General features: G+C 40.0%; 1 protein-coding gene across 8 annotated transcripts in view; it reads left to right on the forward strand.

The window, feature by feature from the left end:
• Positions 1–13,889, forward strand: part of Ate1 (arginyltransferase 1) — a 132,772-nt gene extending 118,883 nt beyond the window's left edge. For all 8 annotated transcript variants that reach the window (XM_052713366.1, XM_052713361.1, XM_052713362.1 and 5 more), the window contains one exon: positions 12,865–13,889. In XM_052713366.1, the coding sequence (XP_052569326.1) occupies positions 12,865–13,043 (179 nt within the window). In that variant the 3' untranslated portion in view covers positions 13,044–13,889. The remainder of the gene's footprint in view (positions 1–12,864) is intronic.
• The last annotated feature ends 3,406 nt before the right edge of the window (positions 13,890–17,295 follow it).

A 17,295-nucleotide genomic window follows, 5' to 3' on the forward strand; every position in this document is an offset into this window, starting at 1 on the left:
GTAACATTTTCCACAATTACACAGAATCTAGTTCACTGAACCCTTTACTCCATCTCTCTTCCTCCTTGTTGTGAACAAATTAAAAATGTGATTTTGGGTGAATCCATGACTGTTTGGAGAGTACTTTCTGAACACTTGATCATGAGCACCTATAAGAAATAATTTTGCCGTGATAATAGTAATTATTTTTATTAGTATTTGTTGGTCCAAGAAGTTTTGCTAAATGCTTATGTCTTAGTTAGGGTTTTATTGCTGTGAAGAGACACTATGACCATGGCAACTCTTATAAATGAAAACATTTAATTGAGGGGACTCCCTTACAGTTTTAGAGGTTCAGTCCATTACCATCATGATGGAAAGCATGACAGCATGCAGGCAGACATGGTGCTGGAGCTGAGTACATCTTGCTAGGTAGGCAACAGGAAGTTGACTGTGTCACACTGAGGGAAGCTTGAGTAAGAGAGACCTCAAAGCCCAACCCCACAGTGACACACTTCCTCCAACAAGGCCACACCTTCTAATAGTGCCACTCCCTTTGGGGGCCATTTTCTTTCAAACTGCCACAGTTTATAAGTACATATATCATTTCATTTAACTCTTACAGTGACTCCATTGGTTTTCCTTCTAAATCCATATTCAGGAGGCAAAAGCTGTTCAGAAACAGAACCAGGTTGGGATGGAATATGAATATTAAAAAGTACTATCACTTCCAGAACCTGTATAAATTACTAGACATCTCATAATTTTGATTAGTGAGAGTCCTTTGCCAAGTGATGGATACTGTCTGTATTATGCTTACTTTTCCAAGCTTTGGACCTGAAAGTTGATTGTAAGACTGATGAAGTCCTGTGACCATTTTGATTGACAGCTTGTGGACAGCTACAGACCGGATAGTAGAGTCTTTATAGTAAAATTCAAGTGTTTGAAATAGTGGTCCCATTCATCAGAAGCTCAAATTGTGGCTATCGGCAAGCAAAAGGACAGGTTAAAAGGTTTCTCTGTATGTAATAGTAAAATCATACTTTTCTGAGATTTTTTTTAAAATTACTAGTAGGCCTGTTCATCTTTTAGTTTTGTCAAGATCCTGTTTCTATATTTTAATTAGTCTTAAATTTTTATGTCTGTATTTTCTGTGTGTGTGTGTGTGTGCGCGCGCGCGCGCGCACACGTGCTTAATTATGCACTCAAATGCCCTGCAGTTTGTGTATGGAAATCAGAGGACAACTTACAAGAATCAATTTTCTTTCTTTCCTTCCATTGTGTTGTTCCTGGGGTTTGAACGGGTCTGTTGGGCTTGGGGGCGAGTACTTTTATCTACTTATTGAGTCTCACCAGCTAAGAATGTGGTTTTTAAAGGGTCCACTATCAATCTTAGTTAAAGATATTATTATGTATATATACTAAGGTCTAATTTTATAGTTTTATTGGTTTAAATATATTTAAAGGTAATATCTCAATGAAATATTTAACTGAAAGCTGTCTAAACCTAAATGCTGTTCTGTGGTGTCACACAATATTACTTATCTGTGTTTAGCTGTTTTCAAACAACTTTCCTTTTGTTTTCTTTGCAATGTAGTTATTTTTGTCTGCCAAGTGTCTGGATTCTCCATGGCTACTTTTTGAGGAAGGTGTGACTTTTTAAGCTTGAACTTAAACCCTAGATTGAAATACCTCATCTGTTTATATAATGTACTCAAAGGTACACTTTGTGTGTGTGTGTGCACGCGCGTGTGTGTATGCACACACACACCAAAGGATGACATCAAATGTTTTTCTTAGTCAGTGTCCATCTATGTGTTTGAGACAAGAGCCCTCCTGCACCTGGAGTTCTGCAGTTTGGTTAGACTGGCTGGCAGACCACCAGCAGGGGCTGCCCTGCCGCAGCTTCCCCAGCCTTGCGATCACAGACTGACACACACTCTATACTTTGCCTCTTATGTGAGTACTGGGGATCTGAACTCATGTCCTGATAGTTGCCTGGCAAGCATTTTACCAGCTAAACTATCTCCCAACTGTACATTTAAAAAACATTCGTGTGTCTATTAAGGCTTCCAATATAGTGTTTTAATGGGATTCCTGAGTGTGTGAATGTGTGTACGAGTGGGTCTGTTTCTTGTGCCTTCTTTTTTTTTTTTTTTTAAGTTTTATATTACATGTGAGTGCTCTATCTGCTTTTACAACTTTATGCCAGAAGTGGGCATCAGATCCCACTGTAGATGGTTGTGAGCCACCATGTGGGTGCTGGAAATTGAACTCATGTCCTCTGGAAGAGCAGCCAGTGCTGTTAACCTCTGAGCTCTCTCTCCAGCCCTTTCTTGTACCTTCTATTGGACTAGTTTCTTTCTGTTTGTTTTGCCCAATTCTGATGTATTAGTGTTTTTTTATTTCATTTTATTATTTAATAAAAGAAAAATTTTTACTCTAGTGAACATTATTTGAACGTGTTAGGTAAGCTTTAAGTAAATTTTATGGGAGAATTTGTTCTCTTTTGGTTCACTTCATTCATTCAGTAGTCTGAGCATTGGTGTGGAGAACTCTTGAATTGTGGATTTGCAGTTCCAGCTCTTTTTTCTTAGGGAAGAAAGCAGTTCTGTCTCCTCCAAAGTGTAAGTTGTGGCGTGCTGCTGTAGAATCTGTGATGCATGTGTCAACTCCGCAGCTGCCTCTTGTGCTGTGGACCAGCCTTTACATCCCATAGTAAAGTGTTGCTTACATGGGAGCTCTGACTTGCATTTCAAATTAATATCATCTAATTCCCCAAACCTGAATTAAACCCTTTTTTTTTTTCAGGTTATTGACTGCTTAATTATTTGATCTTGACCTGTGCAACTTAGAAGTTAGGGAGTATTAGAAAGGTGAAGACACTAGGTAACTGTCATGTGTGGACTAACTTTAGACTTGTTTATTATTTGAACAAGTTCATTTGCCATTTAAATGAACACTATGAACTGTAGTTGTAGCATCTCCTTCTTGAAATACTTTATTAAACCCGTTGTTGTGAATCCTTTGATAAAAACAAAGGTTCCTGTGCAGCACACCTCATTTTTAAATTAGGAGTTTCCAGCATGTTTTCTTAAAGCATTCCAGCTGCACTCAGGAAGGCAAGCAAAAGAAGGAGCCCTTCAGTTCATTTGTACTTTTTGGATGAACCAGTGGTACTAGAGTTTGCTTTTGGACATAGTTCTGGCTTTAAACTGCAAACTACAGACTTTTCTTTTATATAACTCCACAGTTTCAAAGCATGTCTGAAAACAAATAGTGCTTTTGGAGAAATTTTTTTCAAGGAGGAAGGGGAACACAGGAGCAAGCCTTTGCTTTGTAGCTTAGCTGTTTCTCTGTTACTCACACTACTTCCTTTGCTTTTCAAAGTCTTCTAAAGAGAACTGCTTTTCTCTTTTCAAGAGTTTACCAGGAGCATCTGTGTGAAAGTGAGCAGCAGCCTTGCTGTCTGGAAGGGCCCTCTGTGTCTATAGACTCCTGTTGCTGCTTGAGACTTACAAGGTTTTGATAAGGGAAGAGTTCGGAAAGATTAAACATTGAGAAACTGGAATGTAGAAAGTCTTGACTTTGGAGGACTTGTGAGCCCTGTAGAAGTTGAGCTTTGTGAGCACACAGCTGCTTTTACCGCTCATGTTGTCCACGTCAACTGACGTGGCTGCTGCTTCGCTGTGTGTTTAAGACAAGAAGCTTAAAAGGCCTGTTGCACCTTCTCATTGTGAAAACCTTTTGCTTCAAAGTGGGTATTGAAAAGTGCAAAGTGTAAGTAAAAATGAAAGCCAAGAGCACTGGGTCATCTGGGGAGATGCCATTCGGGAGATGGCAAGTAGATTTCAGCATAAACAAAAGTCATTGCTGAAAGCACATATAACTCTGAAGTACACGGACCATGCCCCTGGACTGCTACACACAAGAGAGGCTTGGAAGGGCATTATAAAAATAAAGGCCAAAATCAAACCTGCACAGCTAGAGAAGTTTTTGAGAAAACATTTCTTCTCTGAACAGGAAGGTAATTCACCAGGAACATAGCAAAACTTATTCTCTGCAGAGCACTTTGTTTATCCCTTTTGTGAATAGAAGTTGCTTTGTTGAGGCAGATTGCAAGTCACAACCTAGTCTCCAAATGGGACTGAATCATGACTCTTAGCTATGTGCATTGAAATTTTGGAGAATTTGCCAGTTCCCAAGGTCCTCTCTTAGGTTCTTTTTTTTTTTTTAAATGTTTTAAATTTATTTATTTTTATTTCACATACATTGGTGTTTTGCCATGGGTGTCGGGTCTCAGGAACTGGAGTTACAGACAGTTGTGAGCTGCCATGTGGGTGCTGGGAATTGAACCAGGGTCCTCCGGAAGAGCAGTCAGAGCTGTTAACCACTAAGCCATCTCTCCAGCCCCCTCTCTTAGGTTCTTGTTGGTAAAAGAATTTAAGAACAGACTCAAAAGGAAGCTTAAGGACAATTTTATTAGAGTTTAAAAGAAAAATGGAAGGGCAGCAAGCTGTCAATCTCAGCAGCTGCCTGGAGGAGGAAGATATAGCAGAGAAAGAAGAAAGGCCGTGCCTTTTGAGTCAACTGGCGTGGAGTATCTTAGCTCATGTCCTTTTCTCTGCCTTGATCTTGTGTGGGCAACCATAGCTGCTGTGAGTCCATCAATGCAATAGTCATTTCGTGTACAGAAGAGAGTGTTTCACAGCACTCCATCCCATCCTCTGGCCCTTACTATTCTTTTTGCCCCCTCTACCACAGTGTTCCTAAGCTGTGATGAGGGTGGTTGTAGTGGTGATAAAGATGACCTTGACATTTTATTAAGGATATAGTCCCGTTACTTTGTAGACTATTCCTTACTTTGTGTTCATCATATGTTCTCCGTAATTAGTTGTTACATAGTTTTGGTAAGAATATTGGAAATGATGAAGTCATATCAGGAGGCGTGTATTATCACTCATATGACAATTGGTGACCTGATAAAGTGGGGTGTGTCACAAGTCTGCACTATAGTCAAAGTTAGTTTTTTGTATAGGTCAAGTAGTTAATAAATATTCTGTACAAAGATATCTTCAGATGATGTATAAGTATCCTGTCATATCAAACTTAAATCTACTGGTTTTTACACCCTTTGATAGAATGCTTAGGGTCAGAATACACAGAGTAGAAACTTGAGAGTCCTTTTTCATTGTTGTCCTACAGTTTTACAAAATATATTTTTAATTAAAATTTATATTTAGGGCTGGGGATATGGTGCAGTTGGTATAGCACTTAACATTGCAAGTTTGAGGACCTGAGTTCAGTCCCCAGAACCCATGTAGAAAACTAGTGTGGTAGCACTTACTTATGATACTAGCCATGGAAAGGTGACTGACAGAGACAGGCAGATTCCTGGAAACTCTCTAACCAGCTAGTCTAGCAAACCTGGTTGGCTTCCATTCAGAAAATAATCATAAAATTGTTTAGAAATTAAAGGAGCCCAAAATAGTCTTTTTTTTTTTTTAAGAATGGAATTAACACTGTGTTTTTGTCATAATATTCATTGGACTAGTATTGTGAGTTAGAAAAAAAGACTTTGTATTTAAGACCAAATACTTTTCAAAAAAATGTTTTCAGACAATTCAGTGGTGGGCAAGAAATAGTGCTGTCATTGAAGGACCTGCATTAGTTGGATATCCAAATACAGGAAATGAAATTGGTCCCCAATTTTGCATTTGCAAAATCTAACTAAAAACAAGTTGAACTTAAAAGATAAAATTAAAAAGCTTAGAAAAAACAGAAAAATCTTCTTGGCCATGGGTAAGGCACTGGTTTCCTAGGTATGGCAGGACATGCAGCACTAAAAGGAAAAGGACAAACAAATAAACCAGACTTCATTAAAATCAAACCTTTTTATGCTTATAAAGACTACACCATCGAGAAAGGAATGTAGCTGGGCTTGGTGGCACACGCCTTTAATCTCAGCATTCATGCAGCAGAGGCATGAGTTTGAGGCCAACCTGGTCTACATAACAGGTTGCAGGCCAGCCAGAAATACATAGTAAAACCCTGTCTCAAAAAAAAAATGAGGAGAAATAAAATTAAAAGTACAGTCCAAAGGAGAAAGTACTTTAAAACCAGATAAGCCATTCATGAAAAGATGCTCAATATCACTAGCCATCACAGAAATGCAAATCAGAACAAGGTGCTACTTTATCCCCACTAGGAAAACTAGTCAAAAGGCAGAGAGTAAAAAGTACTAACAAGGATGTGGTGAAAACCTGTGTACTGCTTCTGGGAATCCAAATGGAGGCCAGTGCTGCGGACAGCGCGTGGCTGTTTTTGGATATGATGACTGCTAACAGATGGAAACTTTATTTCTCAGATGATGGAAATGGGCTAAAATTGGTTAAATATTCGGCAGGACGGTAAATGCACTGGAAACTATCCATTCAGATCGTTGGTGAGCTGTTTGATACTTGAATTTGTTATGCCCGCATCATGAGTCCCCCAGAGACCATAAGGAGTCAAAGTTCATATGCAAAAGCAAAGAACCTTTATTGCAAGCTCAAGCTTGGGCTCTCCATTCCGACACAGCAATTGGATCAGGGAGAGCCTCGAGCTCAGTTGAGGCAGGGTTTTTAAGGAGTAAAGGATGAGGGGGTAGGGGAATTCCAGATTCAGATGAGGGTTGAACTGATGGGATTGGGCAGGAGTGAGGTAACAGAAGTTTTGTCAAACAGTGATTGGTACTGGTGTTGCTTCAAGGAAATTGGCAATCTATATACGGATTATGTAAGCTATCCTTAATGTTCTAGAGCATTTAGTACTTGTTTGTCTCGATTCTGATTGGTCCCCTGCAAGGTACAGTTTGTAACTTTCCCTGGTTATTGTAATGGTGAGGTCTAGTCCCAGTATTGATAGTCTAATGTTAAGTTAGTCCTCTTCAGGTTGTATTTCATAAAGCTATATTCAATGACAAGTTACAAAAATGCTAAGTTGCAAAAAATGGCTGTTTAGATTTGTCTTAGTTTTCACTTTTTTTTTTTTTTTTTTTTGGTTTTTCGAGACAGGGTTTCTCTGTGTAGCTTTGCGCCTTTCCTGGAACTCGCTTTGGAGACCAGGCTGGCCTCAAACTCACAGAGATCCGCCTGGCTCTGCCTCCCGAGTGCTGGGATTAAAGGCGTGCGCCACCACCGCCCGGCAGTTTTCACTTTTTAATAAAAAAAAATAGTTTGTAGTGAAGTTGCTAATGATATTTCTTATAGAATATATAAGTATATCAATGTTCTCCATGATGGATTCCCAAAGCAAATTTTGAGCCTCCCCACCTGAGCTTGAAGAAGGGGACAGGAGCCGACTGGATTGGAGGGGACACTGTGCTGACCTCACCTGCTGCTTAGCTGCCTGTGCTGAGCAGCTTCCCTTCTCGGGTTCCTTTTCCTGTAGAGGCGGAAATACTGTTCCTACCTCCTATCACTTTGAATTTTCAGAGTTGAATATTGATTACATATATATCTCCCTTTAGTGTATCTGTTGTGATAAAATACCCTGACAAAACCAACGAAAGGGTTTAGTTTCGAAAGGATTTATTCTGGATCACATTTCAAGGGTTTATATCATAGTGAGGAGGTCGAGGCAGCAGGAGCTTAAAAGAAGCTGGCCATATCACATCCACAGTAGGAATGGGAGAATGATGAATGTCTGCTGCTGCTCAGCTGCTTTTCTCCACTTACACATGAGGATCTCAGCCAGAGTGGTACCACCCAACCCAATGAATGAGGTCAAGATAATCCCCCACAGGCATGCCCAGGTACCCTTCTTCCAGTTGGTTCTAGATTGAGTCAGGATGACCATTAACAGTAACATCACGTCCCCTGTTGCACATTTGCTCAGCATTTCAGTTCTTGTATCAATTTATTTGCTGTATATACCTGTATTCTTTAAAAACTATAAAGTACTTGTTTTCATTTTTATGTAGTATTTCTGTAACAATAAATTACAAAGATATGCAAATAGACTCTTGAATCATTTTTAGAAAAGCCTAGGGAAAAGATGAAAGCCGGGTGGTGGTGGCAGTGCACACCTTTAATCCCAGCACTCAGGAGGCAGAGGCAGGTGGATCTCTGTGAATTTGAGGCCAGCCTGGGCTACAGAGAGAGTTCCAAGACAGCCAGGGCCACACAGAGAAACCCTCTCTCAAGAAACAAAACAAAAAAGAAAAGCCTAGAAGTTTAAGTCTCTGAGAACAACAAATAAGTTAAGACCCCCTAAGAAGTACAACTTTGATCTCTAGCTTCTCTTGCTTTGAAAGCACCTGTTTAACAGTTCAGCTCCTGTGAGTGAACAGTTATATGGAATGAGCGATCAAGCAATCCCCTGCAGAGTTTTCCTTCATTAAAATATCATAGAACTGGCAGCACATTTGAGTCATTAGTGATCAAATGCTCATCCCCAAGAACTGGCAAGACTGTTTGTGTTTTTATTTTATGAAATTAAGCTATGATACAGCTTTGAGAAAGGAGAAGTAGTTCTTGTATCACAGGAAGCTGGCAGCTTTCCTTGGCTGCCATGACAACATCTTCATATCAAAATAGCTTGTTCCTGGGTCTCTTCAAGTCCCATCAAGGAAAGGCCTTTATGCCTGTTGTTTTAGCATTGTAGATTTGTCTGTGAGCACTGATGTCATGTTTATGTTTATAAGATGATTCTAAAGGGATTTTGTAAGAATTTGAGCTACATTTTCCTCCCTGCTAACTAAATCATAATTTTTAGTTTTTTAAGTATCTTACAGTATTTTTTTTGTTTAAATTACTTTTAGTCTTAACTGTGTGAGATGTACTAAGAGTGAATGTCCCTTCCTTGAGGATATGACCAGATGATCATAAGCCACAGGTAGTGCAGCGCAGCAGCAGAATGACCATGTCTGCATCTGTGATGATTGACAGGCTTTCTGAGGTTCATGCATTATGCCCACTTCTGGGGTGATTTGATTTCATTTTCTGTTTTAAAGCATGGTAGTAATATGATCCAAAACTCCATCTTTGAATACTTAAATGCATTTGATGAATCAGACACTGGGAACTGGTATTGGAATTTGAGAAGACAAGGGACAAAGTGTAGGCACAAGGATTATATATGTGGACTGCCATTTCCACTTTGTTTCTCTAATATCTGAGTTTTACAACAGAGGTTACTTTTACTGTTTTAAAAACAGTGTGACTACTATAGGATATCCATTAATTCATAAAAAATGAATTGCTGAGTAGCTTGATAATTCTGTCTTTTAAATAGTGAGTTTTTAAAAAGAATATGTAATTCCTTCCATCTTTTTTTTGTGTCTGTTATTATGTATCTTAATTGATCTGTGTTTCTTTCCAAATACTGAAGGTTTTACATTATCCTTAGCTTCTTTGTTTGGGCAGAATTCTGTTTATATTCTAAGTCTGAATTGTAATTAAGATCTTAAATGATTTGTTTATTTTATGTATTATATATATGCATGTGCACACTGTGTAGATGCTTGTGAAGAGAGGGCATTAGATCTCCTCAAACTAGAGCTACAGATGGTTTGAACTACTGCAGGTTCTGGGAACCAAGCCCTGGTCTTCTGCAAGAGCAGCAAGTACTTTTAACAGCTGAGCCCAACTTAAGAGTTTTAAAGGAAAAGATGGACTACTTTAAAAATAGCTAAATTTTGTCGTTTGTTTAGTTATTAGTAGCTTAATATGCCTAAATAAATAAAATTACTTCCAAGAGAATTACCAGTTAAGTTTACATTGATATGACTGCTGAATTGTGTTATCTTAGCTGGGACTTGAGGGTTGGGAGAACTGTGAGAAGCCAGTGTATTAGGTGTGGTGAGCAGTAACCTAGTGAAGTCAAAAGGTGTGAAGAGAAGTAGGCTGACCTTTGATAGATGCAGGCTTGTTCACCACTTGTTACAGTGCCTTTTTTAATAGAGTGTAATAGTGGGACTATTAAGAAACTAATTTTTATTTCAGAAAATTAATATATTGATAAATATTTGTATTATGCCTCAGCCTAATCTGGTGAGCCAGTGATGGAATCGGTACCATGTTATTTGCAATATTAAATAATCATAACAGGCTGGTACAGCACTTGCTTAGCCTGTACAAGACCCTGAGTTCAATCCTCAGCACCACCAAAACAGAAAATAAAACAAAACCCCCACAAGCTTCTGGGATTTCAGATGACAGATTGTATTACTATCTAAGAGGAGATGATGCCAAAAGCTATTAACACCTGCTCTTATGATAAATGACTCTTCCAGGCTGTTTCTAATCAAAAGAATAAGGTCTTCTCTGACAGGGCATAATTCCTCTTTGGCAAGTAGTACCTGATCATGAAGTTCTTATTGGAACATGACATTGCAGCAAGCTGGCAGCTTTCCTTCGATGCAGTGACAACCATCTTTCGTATCAAATGGCTGTTCCTTGGTCTTCGAGTGCATTAAGGAAAGGCCTTTATGCCTGTTGTTTTAGGGCTGTAGATTTATGTCTGTAAGCACTGATGTTGTATCTACCCAGCAACTATTATAAGAGGATTTTTTTTTTAAGAATTTAAGATACATTCTTCCCCTTTGGGTAAAGAAGTTTATTTTTAGTGTTTGAAGTATCTTAAATAGGATTTTGTTATTGTTGTTTAGATTGAAATAGGTTTTAGTGTTAACTATATAGAATGGACTAAGAATAAGTCTGGGGCTAGAGAGATGAGTCAGCGGTTAAAAGTACTTGTTGCTCTTGCAGAGCACTCCAGTTTGATTCCCAGCATTCCCATGATGGCTTACAACCTTCTGTACCTCCCAATCCTGGGGATTTTACACCCTCTTCTGGCTTCTGCAGGCATCAGGGACACAGGTGGTACACATACATACATTCAGGCAAAACATAAATAAATCTTTTCTAAAAAATTAATAATTCTGCCTTCCTTGAGGATGACCATAAACCATAGGCCATGCAGCCCAACAGACAGAACGAATACTCTACTCCAGACCTATAGGCAGGCCTGGCGTCTGAGATTGGACGGGCTCCCTCTCTCATGGGTGGATTTGGATACAATACATTGGTGCTCCCTCTGTTTCTGGCATCTGAGGAATATTGTTCTTTTCTCTCCTGAAATTGATCTACAGTGAATTCTCCTAAGTTTGATGCTACTTTCGAGCAACAACTTCTGAGAAAGAAGAAACTTTAGGTGTTGGTGGCTTAGTTACAAACTCCATCCCTGGCCTTTTGTGGTAGATCATAGCCACGTGTACATTTAAGATGTTCTGGGTCTGTTTGGGGTGTATAGAAAACAGTGAGTTTCGTGCTTTGGCTTGGGCTCCTTTCCTGGGTCTCTTTACAAGTATACAGATATTCCAGAATTTACTATCAGAAGCCCTTGTGTACATTTCCTTTGGTTGGGTTGCATTGTTTTGGTTTTTGATTTTTTTTTTTTAATAGTCTTGGCTTAGTAGCCTAGACTGGCTTAGAACTCTCTGTGTAGACAGGGTGGCCTTGAGCTTTATGATCTTCCTGCCTCTAACTCCCAAGTGCCAGAATCACAGGTGTACCCCACTACACTCAGTTCATCTCAAGTGTTTTGAGTCAGGGGCTCACTACCTGCATTGGGCTTTCAGCTGAAAGACCAGTTGGCTGTTCTTCACCTTCTTTCTCCCCTGTGACTGCTGCAGTATTGTGTCTTTAACACGTGCCTCGCAGGTAGACAATTGGGGTGTGTTATTTCCAGACACTGCTCTGAGCACATGTACACAAAAGCATTTCTGCGGTTGTTGCCCTGCTCTTAGAACTTACATACTTAAGAAAATCCTGGTGCTCAAGGTTCATTCAGACCGGTTTTCACTTGGGATTTCTACAGAAGGATTCCAAGATATTTGGGGACTCCTAAAAGCTTCCTCTGGTGATTCCAGTGTGAAGTCAGGCTATAGGTAGCCTGGTTCAGTGGTTTAAATGTATGTACATGTCAATGGATATAGTGTAACACTGTTCTCTGGATTATAACTAGCAATGATTCCAGTAATAGGGATCTAGAGTAATGTCAGCTCAAACATGATTGTATGGAAATATCCAAACATGACAGCCCAGGGCTGGCTTGACCGTTTGTTCCCTGAAGTCAGAGCCTGTCCACTTGGAGGCTTTTGTTGTCACTAAACCAAAGGTAAGCTCCTGCTTTTACGTTGGTCCATGTACAGGCTATAGCCTGAAGAGAGGGGTACAGATGAACTTGTTCTCTCTGAAAGGATCTTGCAGTCCCATGAAACACTGCTTGTGCTGGCCAGATCTGAGTCATGAGGCCACACCCAGCTTCAGGGAAGGCAGAGGCACTGGTGTTCTTCTAGGTGGTTGCATACCTTGATACAAGCCATGAGCTCCTGTATGTGGAAGCCAAGAAAGCCTAGTAGCAGCAGCCACAGCACCCTGTGCTGTATCTTCCATGGAAGCTGTGAGAATCTGCTGTCCATAGAGCACAGGAGCCAGGCCTCCCTGTGCTGCTCTGTTGGCTCTAAGTTTCCATGCAGAGCCAAAGCCTCAGGCAGCATGTTAGCTGGAGAGGCACTGGAGATTTGATAGGGACTCTGGAATGATTCTGAAACATTGTAGATGCCACTGCACTTCTGAAAATCAGAAAGGTATAGTATGGCCAGTGGTTTTCAGTTGAATGTGAAGTCTTTGACTCTACTTTAAGTAGTTTTGGTTATCACACTAGGGAATGCTTATTGCCTTTCATTAAGGAACTTCCTGTTTATTCTTAGGAACGTGCTCATGAATGTGCTGCACAAAGAGGACCTACTTGTCCATCATGTATGTTTCAGATTACATACTTTGGTTGCACACATCTTTGATATATGGCAGTCTTTGATCCATATTTGTTTCTTTGCAGTGGATGAAGGACGCTGTAAGGACCTTGACCGAGTACGGGTATTTCACAGGCGAGCGGCCATGCCTTACGGTGTTTATAAAAACCACCAAGAAGACCCGAGTGAGGAGGCCACTGTGCTGGAGTACGCAAACCTTGTGGGGCAGAAGTGCTCTGAGAGGATGCTGCTGTTCAGACAGTGAAGAGCTGCACCGCAGCCCGGCACCAGCCTGGGCACTCTTGTTACGTCCTGCCGTGTCTCAGTTCCTGCAGCCGCTCGCCAAGTACATTCTTAGAGCTTGTAAAAAGTATTTTGTGGAGTTGTATTTATGAGAATCTTGTGATTAATATAAAGATTTTAAAATACATGATGATCTAGCCCCTTAATCGGGACTTGTCCTTTTGGAGTTTCCTTCTGGAGCAAGGTGTGCTAAATGTCTCCAGTAAATACTTTGGGGAGAAAAGTGAAGAAGTGAATCTAAGTAATTTCCTCACATTGCTGTTTTTGTCTTGAAGAAATTCTAACACAGAGACACTTTGCTTAGACCAGTGGTTCTCAACCTGTGAGTCTCGAACCCTACAGGGGTTGTATGTTGGATATTTACATTATGATTCATAATGGTAGCAAAATTACAGTTATAAATAGCAATGAAATAATTTTATGGTTGGGGGTCACCACAACATGAAGAACTGTATTAAAGGGTGGCAGAATTAGGAAGGTTGAGAACCATTTACTTAGACCCATGCAAGATGTTAGCTCATGCTGGGAAGTTTAGGTGGGGCCAAAAGTGAAGAGCACTTCCATAGGAAATATGTCTTCCCCACAAACAAAAACTCTGTTACCCTGTTCGATATTAAATTCTGCTGATGTTACAGTGTGTCATTAATAAACAACCTGAAAAGGAAGTGTAAACATTGCAAAGATCCGGTATTCACGTTGGGTATATGTCCAGGATGGTCCTACTTATGTCTGTTGTGTTGGCATAATAGTTTCCTGTTGCTAGTGTTCCCATGTGCACCAGAGGATGATAAAATATGCAATGACCTTAGTGGTGTTTGTGCTGTTTCTACAAATCTAAGAAACAACATTTTAAAGAAACATAGTAACTCCTGCTTGATCTGAGGCTTATCCAAAGAAAATAGGTACCTACTTTCCGTTCCCTGGAACTCAGGACACTTTTCTGTGGTAGAATGGTTAGTGCTTTAGTCCTGTAGCTGTGCACAAGCATAGTGGAGCTGCTGGGGCCTATGGCTGTGTGTGTCAGAGATAGGCCCTGGCAGAGGTACCGGAACCTGGAGGCTAGCCACTCTCTCTCTTGTGCTGTGATGGGTAGCTGGCTGGTTAGAGACACGTCAGACGTGGTGAGGGGAGGCTCCCCTGAGTGTGTTGGAAGCTGGAGGAACATATTAGCTCTTTGTTTGTACTTATCTGTAGCTGGTCCCTTCTGCTGCTACTTGCTTGGCTACCTAGTCTTTTTAGCCCCATTTTTCTTTCTTCTATTGATTTTCTTAAAGCCATATTGTAACACTTGTAGTTTGAATCCCAATATCCATTTTTAAACTTTTACCCCAAATACACTGAACTTCAGTAAAACATTAAATAGTAATCTTTAGCTAGTTAGAATAAAGGGATGATAAAAGATTTAAAAATTCCAACATCCATGTAAACTCTTTATAACGTGTGGGGGGGGGGGGGGTGAACTGTTGTATGACGTGTTTTTTGCTATCAGGGATAGCGTCAGAAGAAAGCCATTTTCTGATTGCCAAGATCTTACATTCTTCTGGATTTGTGACCTATGAAATAGTCTCCTGAGCACGTTTAAGAGAGCCAACTTGGAACTGTCCTACAGTGAGGGTAGTGTTACTTTATTTCTTTTTATAAAAATTATTCCATAATAAGCAACTAAAATGCTAAAAATTAAAAGGCATCTGAAATCCTACCAAGCTAGAGGAGCATTATATAAACCCACACAGCACTAGTTTGCCCCAAATAAAATCACTCCTTGCTGTTCAGTTGCCCTCAATGGCAACTTGTGAATATATATGAGATTGAAGATTGTAGAAAATATGATAGGTAGTCTCAATATTAAGTAGAGTGGGTCAGTATATATGCCCTTGGCACTGGGTACCCAGGCATACTGCATCCCACATTTCTTTGTGGGTGGTATATCCATGGTACTGAAAGGTGGGAAGAGAATTTCAGCCCAATATCTTACCCCCAACTCTGAGTTCCTCCTGAAGAGTTTAGAGGGAAGTGGCTCATTGTCCCTGTTTCTACACTGATGAGCCACCCCAGGGTGGCCCCAGTGACACTTCAGAGCAACTGGGGCATGAAAATTCTTCAGCTCAGTTGCTATGTTCTCTCCCCCATGCACACTCACACATACTCCAATTTATTATTTTTTTAATAGTATGAATCTTAGGAGTCTGTATGTTGTCAAAGATGTATACTTGGGTGGGGCTGAGGAGATAGCTCAGTTCAGTGTTTGCCTGACAAAGCTTAAGGACCTGAGTTCAGGTCTGTAGAACTCATGTAAAAATTCTGTGTCTGGTAGTGTGTGTGTGCTTAAAATCCCAGCACTGGGGAGTCAGAGGAGCATCCCTCAAGGCCACCAGCCTACTGAGCAAGCATCAAGCCACTGAGAGACCCCATCTAAAAGGAGGTAAACTGCATTCCTGAGGATGACAGCCAGTGTCCATCCATGGGTTTAAAAGGACGCGTGCTTATGTTTTGAGCTCTTGAGTGTGCAGTACAGCTAGTACAGGGCAGTCAAGGCAGGTATCCCAACTTGGTGCTTTGCAAAGTCTGAGATACCTGAGTCTGTGTCATCTAAATAAAGACACATGGAGCTTTTCAGAGACTCTCTCTTCTCCAGGCAAGAAGCTGTGCATGTTCCATCTCCTTGTTTTAGTCCCCTTCTGAGTTCAGGTAGTCACCCCTCCCTCCATGCCTGACAGCACAGACATTATTTTGGTTCTCAGTGTACTGTCTTTATTTAAATTATTTTCAGTTCTCTGAGACTTTTGTTATTTTTATTACAGATAATCTGAGCACTTTTATATTCTAAGATAGAGGCTATATTATCAGATGAATATATTCACTCAATTGAAATTATTTAGATAAAAGAAATTATTGTTTATGTTTTCTTTCCAGCAGTCTATCCTATTTTTATCCATTTACAAAGTTTTGTGTGGCTTCTCAGCATATCAAAATTATTATGTAAAAGAACCTTTCCAGCTTTCTGAACCAGATAGTTTGGTTTATAAATATTGTATTTCAGGCCGGGCGGTGGTGGCGCACGCCTTTAATCCCAGCACTCGGGAGGCAGAGCCAGGCGGATCTCTGTGAGTTCGAGGCCAGCCTGGGCTACCAAGTGAGTTCCAGGAGAGGCGCAAAGCTACACAGAGAAACCCTGTCTCGAAAAACCAAAAAAAAAAAAAAAAAAAAAAAATATTGTATTTCAGTACGAATAAAGGTGAAAGAATACAAACACTTACCTGAAATGATTTTACTGTGGCTGACTTAGAAGGAAATGAAGTGGGAACTTGAAATGTTTGAATTACAAGTTATTCAAATGTGTGTTTCTTTCCTAAGGAAACCAATGACTATAAGACAAAGTAAGTGTGATTGCATTCAATATTTTTGCTCTTCTAAAAAAGCCCAAAATGAAAAAAAATAAAGCTGTTTCTATCTGCAGTGGTTCTTGTCAGTCATTTCTTAAAAATATATAGACACTGCACCATTTATGCTTGTAATCCCAGCACTCAGAGGATGGAGGCAGGAAAGTCATTCAAGGTCATCTACAACTATATAGCAAGTTTGAGATAAATGAGACCCTGTCTCAAGAGACACACCCACCCCCACACACGTACATGTATAGTGTTGAATACATTTCACCTGTAATAAATAGGTAGAAAATGTTAGCTATATGAATTATAAAATTTAATTGTCAGTAACCAGCCGTAGACCATTTGATTATGTCAAACGAAGTATGGGGTGACTTCTCTGGAGAATAAATCTCAATTCAAGCAAATGTGTAGAATTTCACATAGTAAATTAAGATAGGGTGAACTTTTTGTTTTTCAAGACAGGGTTTCTCTGTGTAGTCTGTTTCTCTGGCTGACCTGGAACTCACTCTGTAGACCAAGCTGGCCTTGAACTCAGAGATCACCTGCCTCTGCCTCTGGAGTGCTGAGATTGAAGGCATGTGCCACCATGCCTGGCTGAATTTTTTTTATCCTGAGGGATTTTCTAAAGTTTACAGAATTATTTTCAAAAATACAAGGCCACAGTGTATTTAAGTCACAGTATATATTGGTGGGATACATGTACTAGTGTCTGCCTTTCCATGTGATTGTTGACAATGAACTGTACTTTCAAGAGAGTTAAGTATTACTTTCAGTTTCTGTGGACATTTTTTTTCTGGATAAAATGGTTATGCTGTCATTATTTTT

This window comes from Peromyscus californicus, unplaced genomic scaffold, assembly GCF_007827085.1.
Source record: "Peromyscus californicus insignis strain IS unplaced genomic scaffold, ASM782708v3 Scaffold_4__1_contigs__length_199733344, whole genome shotgun sequence".
In the NCBI taxonomy this organism is placed as follows: Eukaryota; Metazoa; Chordata; class Mammalia; order Rodentia; family Cricetidae; genus Peromyscus; species Peromyscus californicus.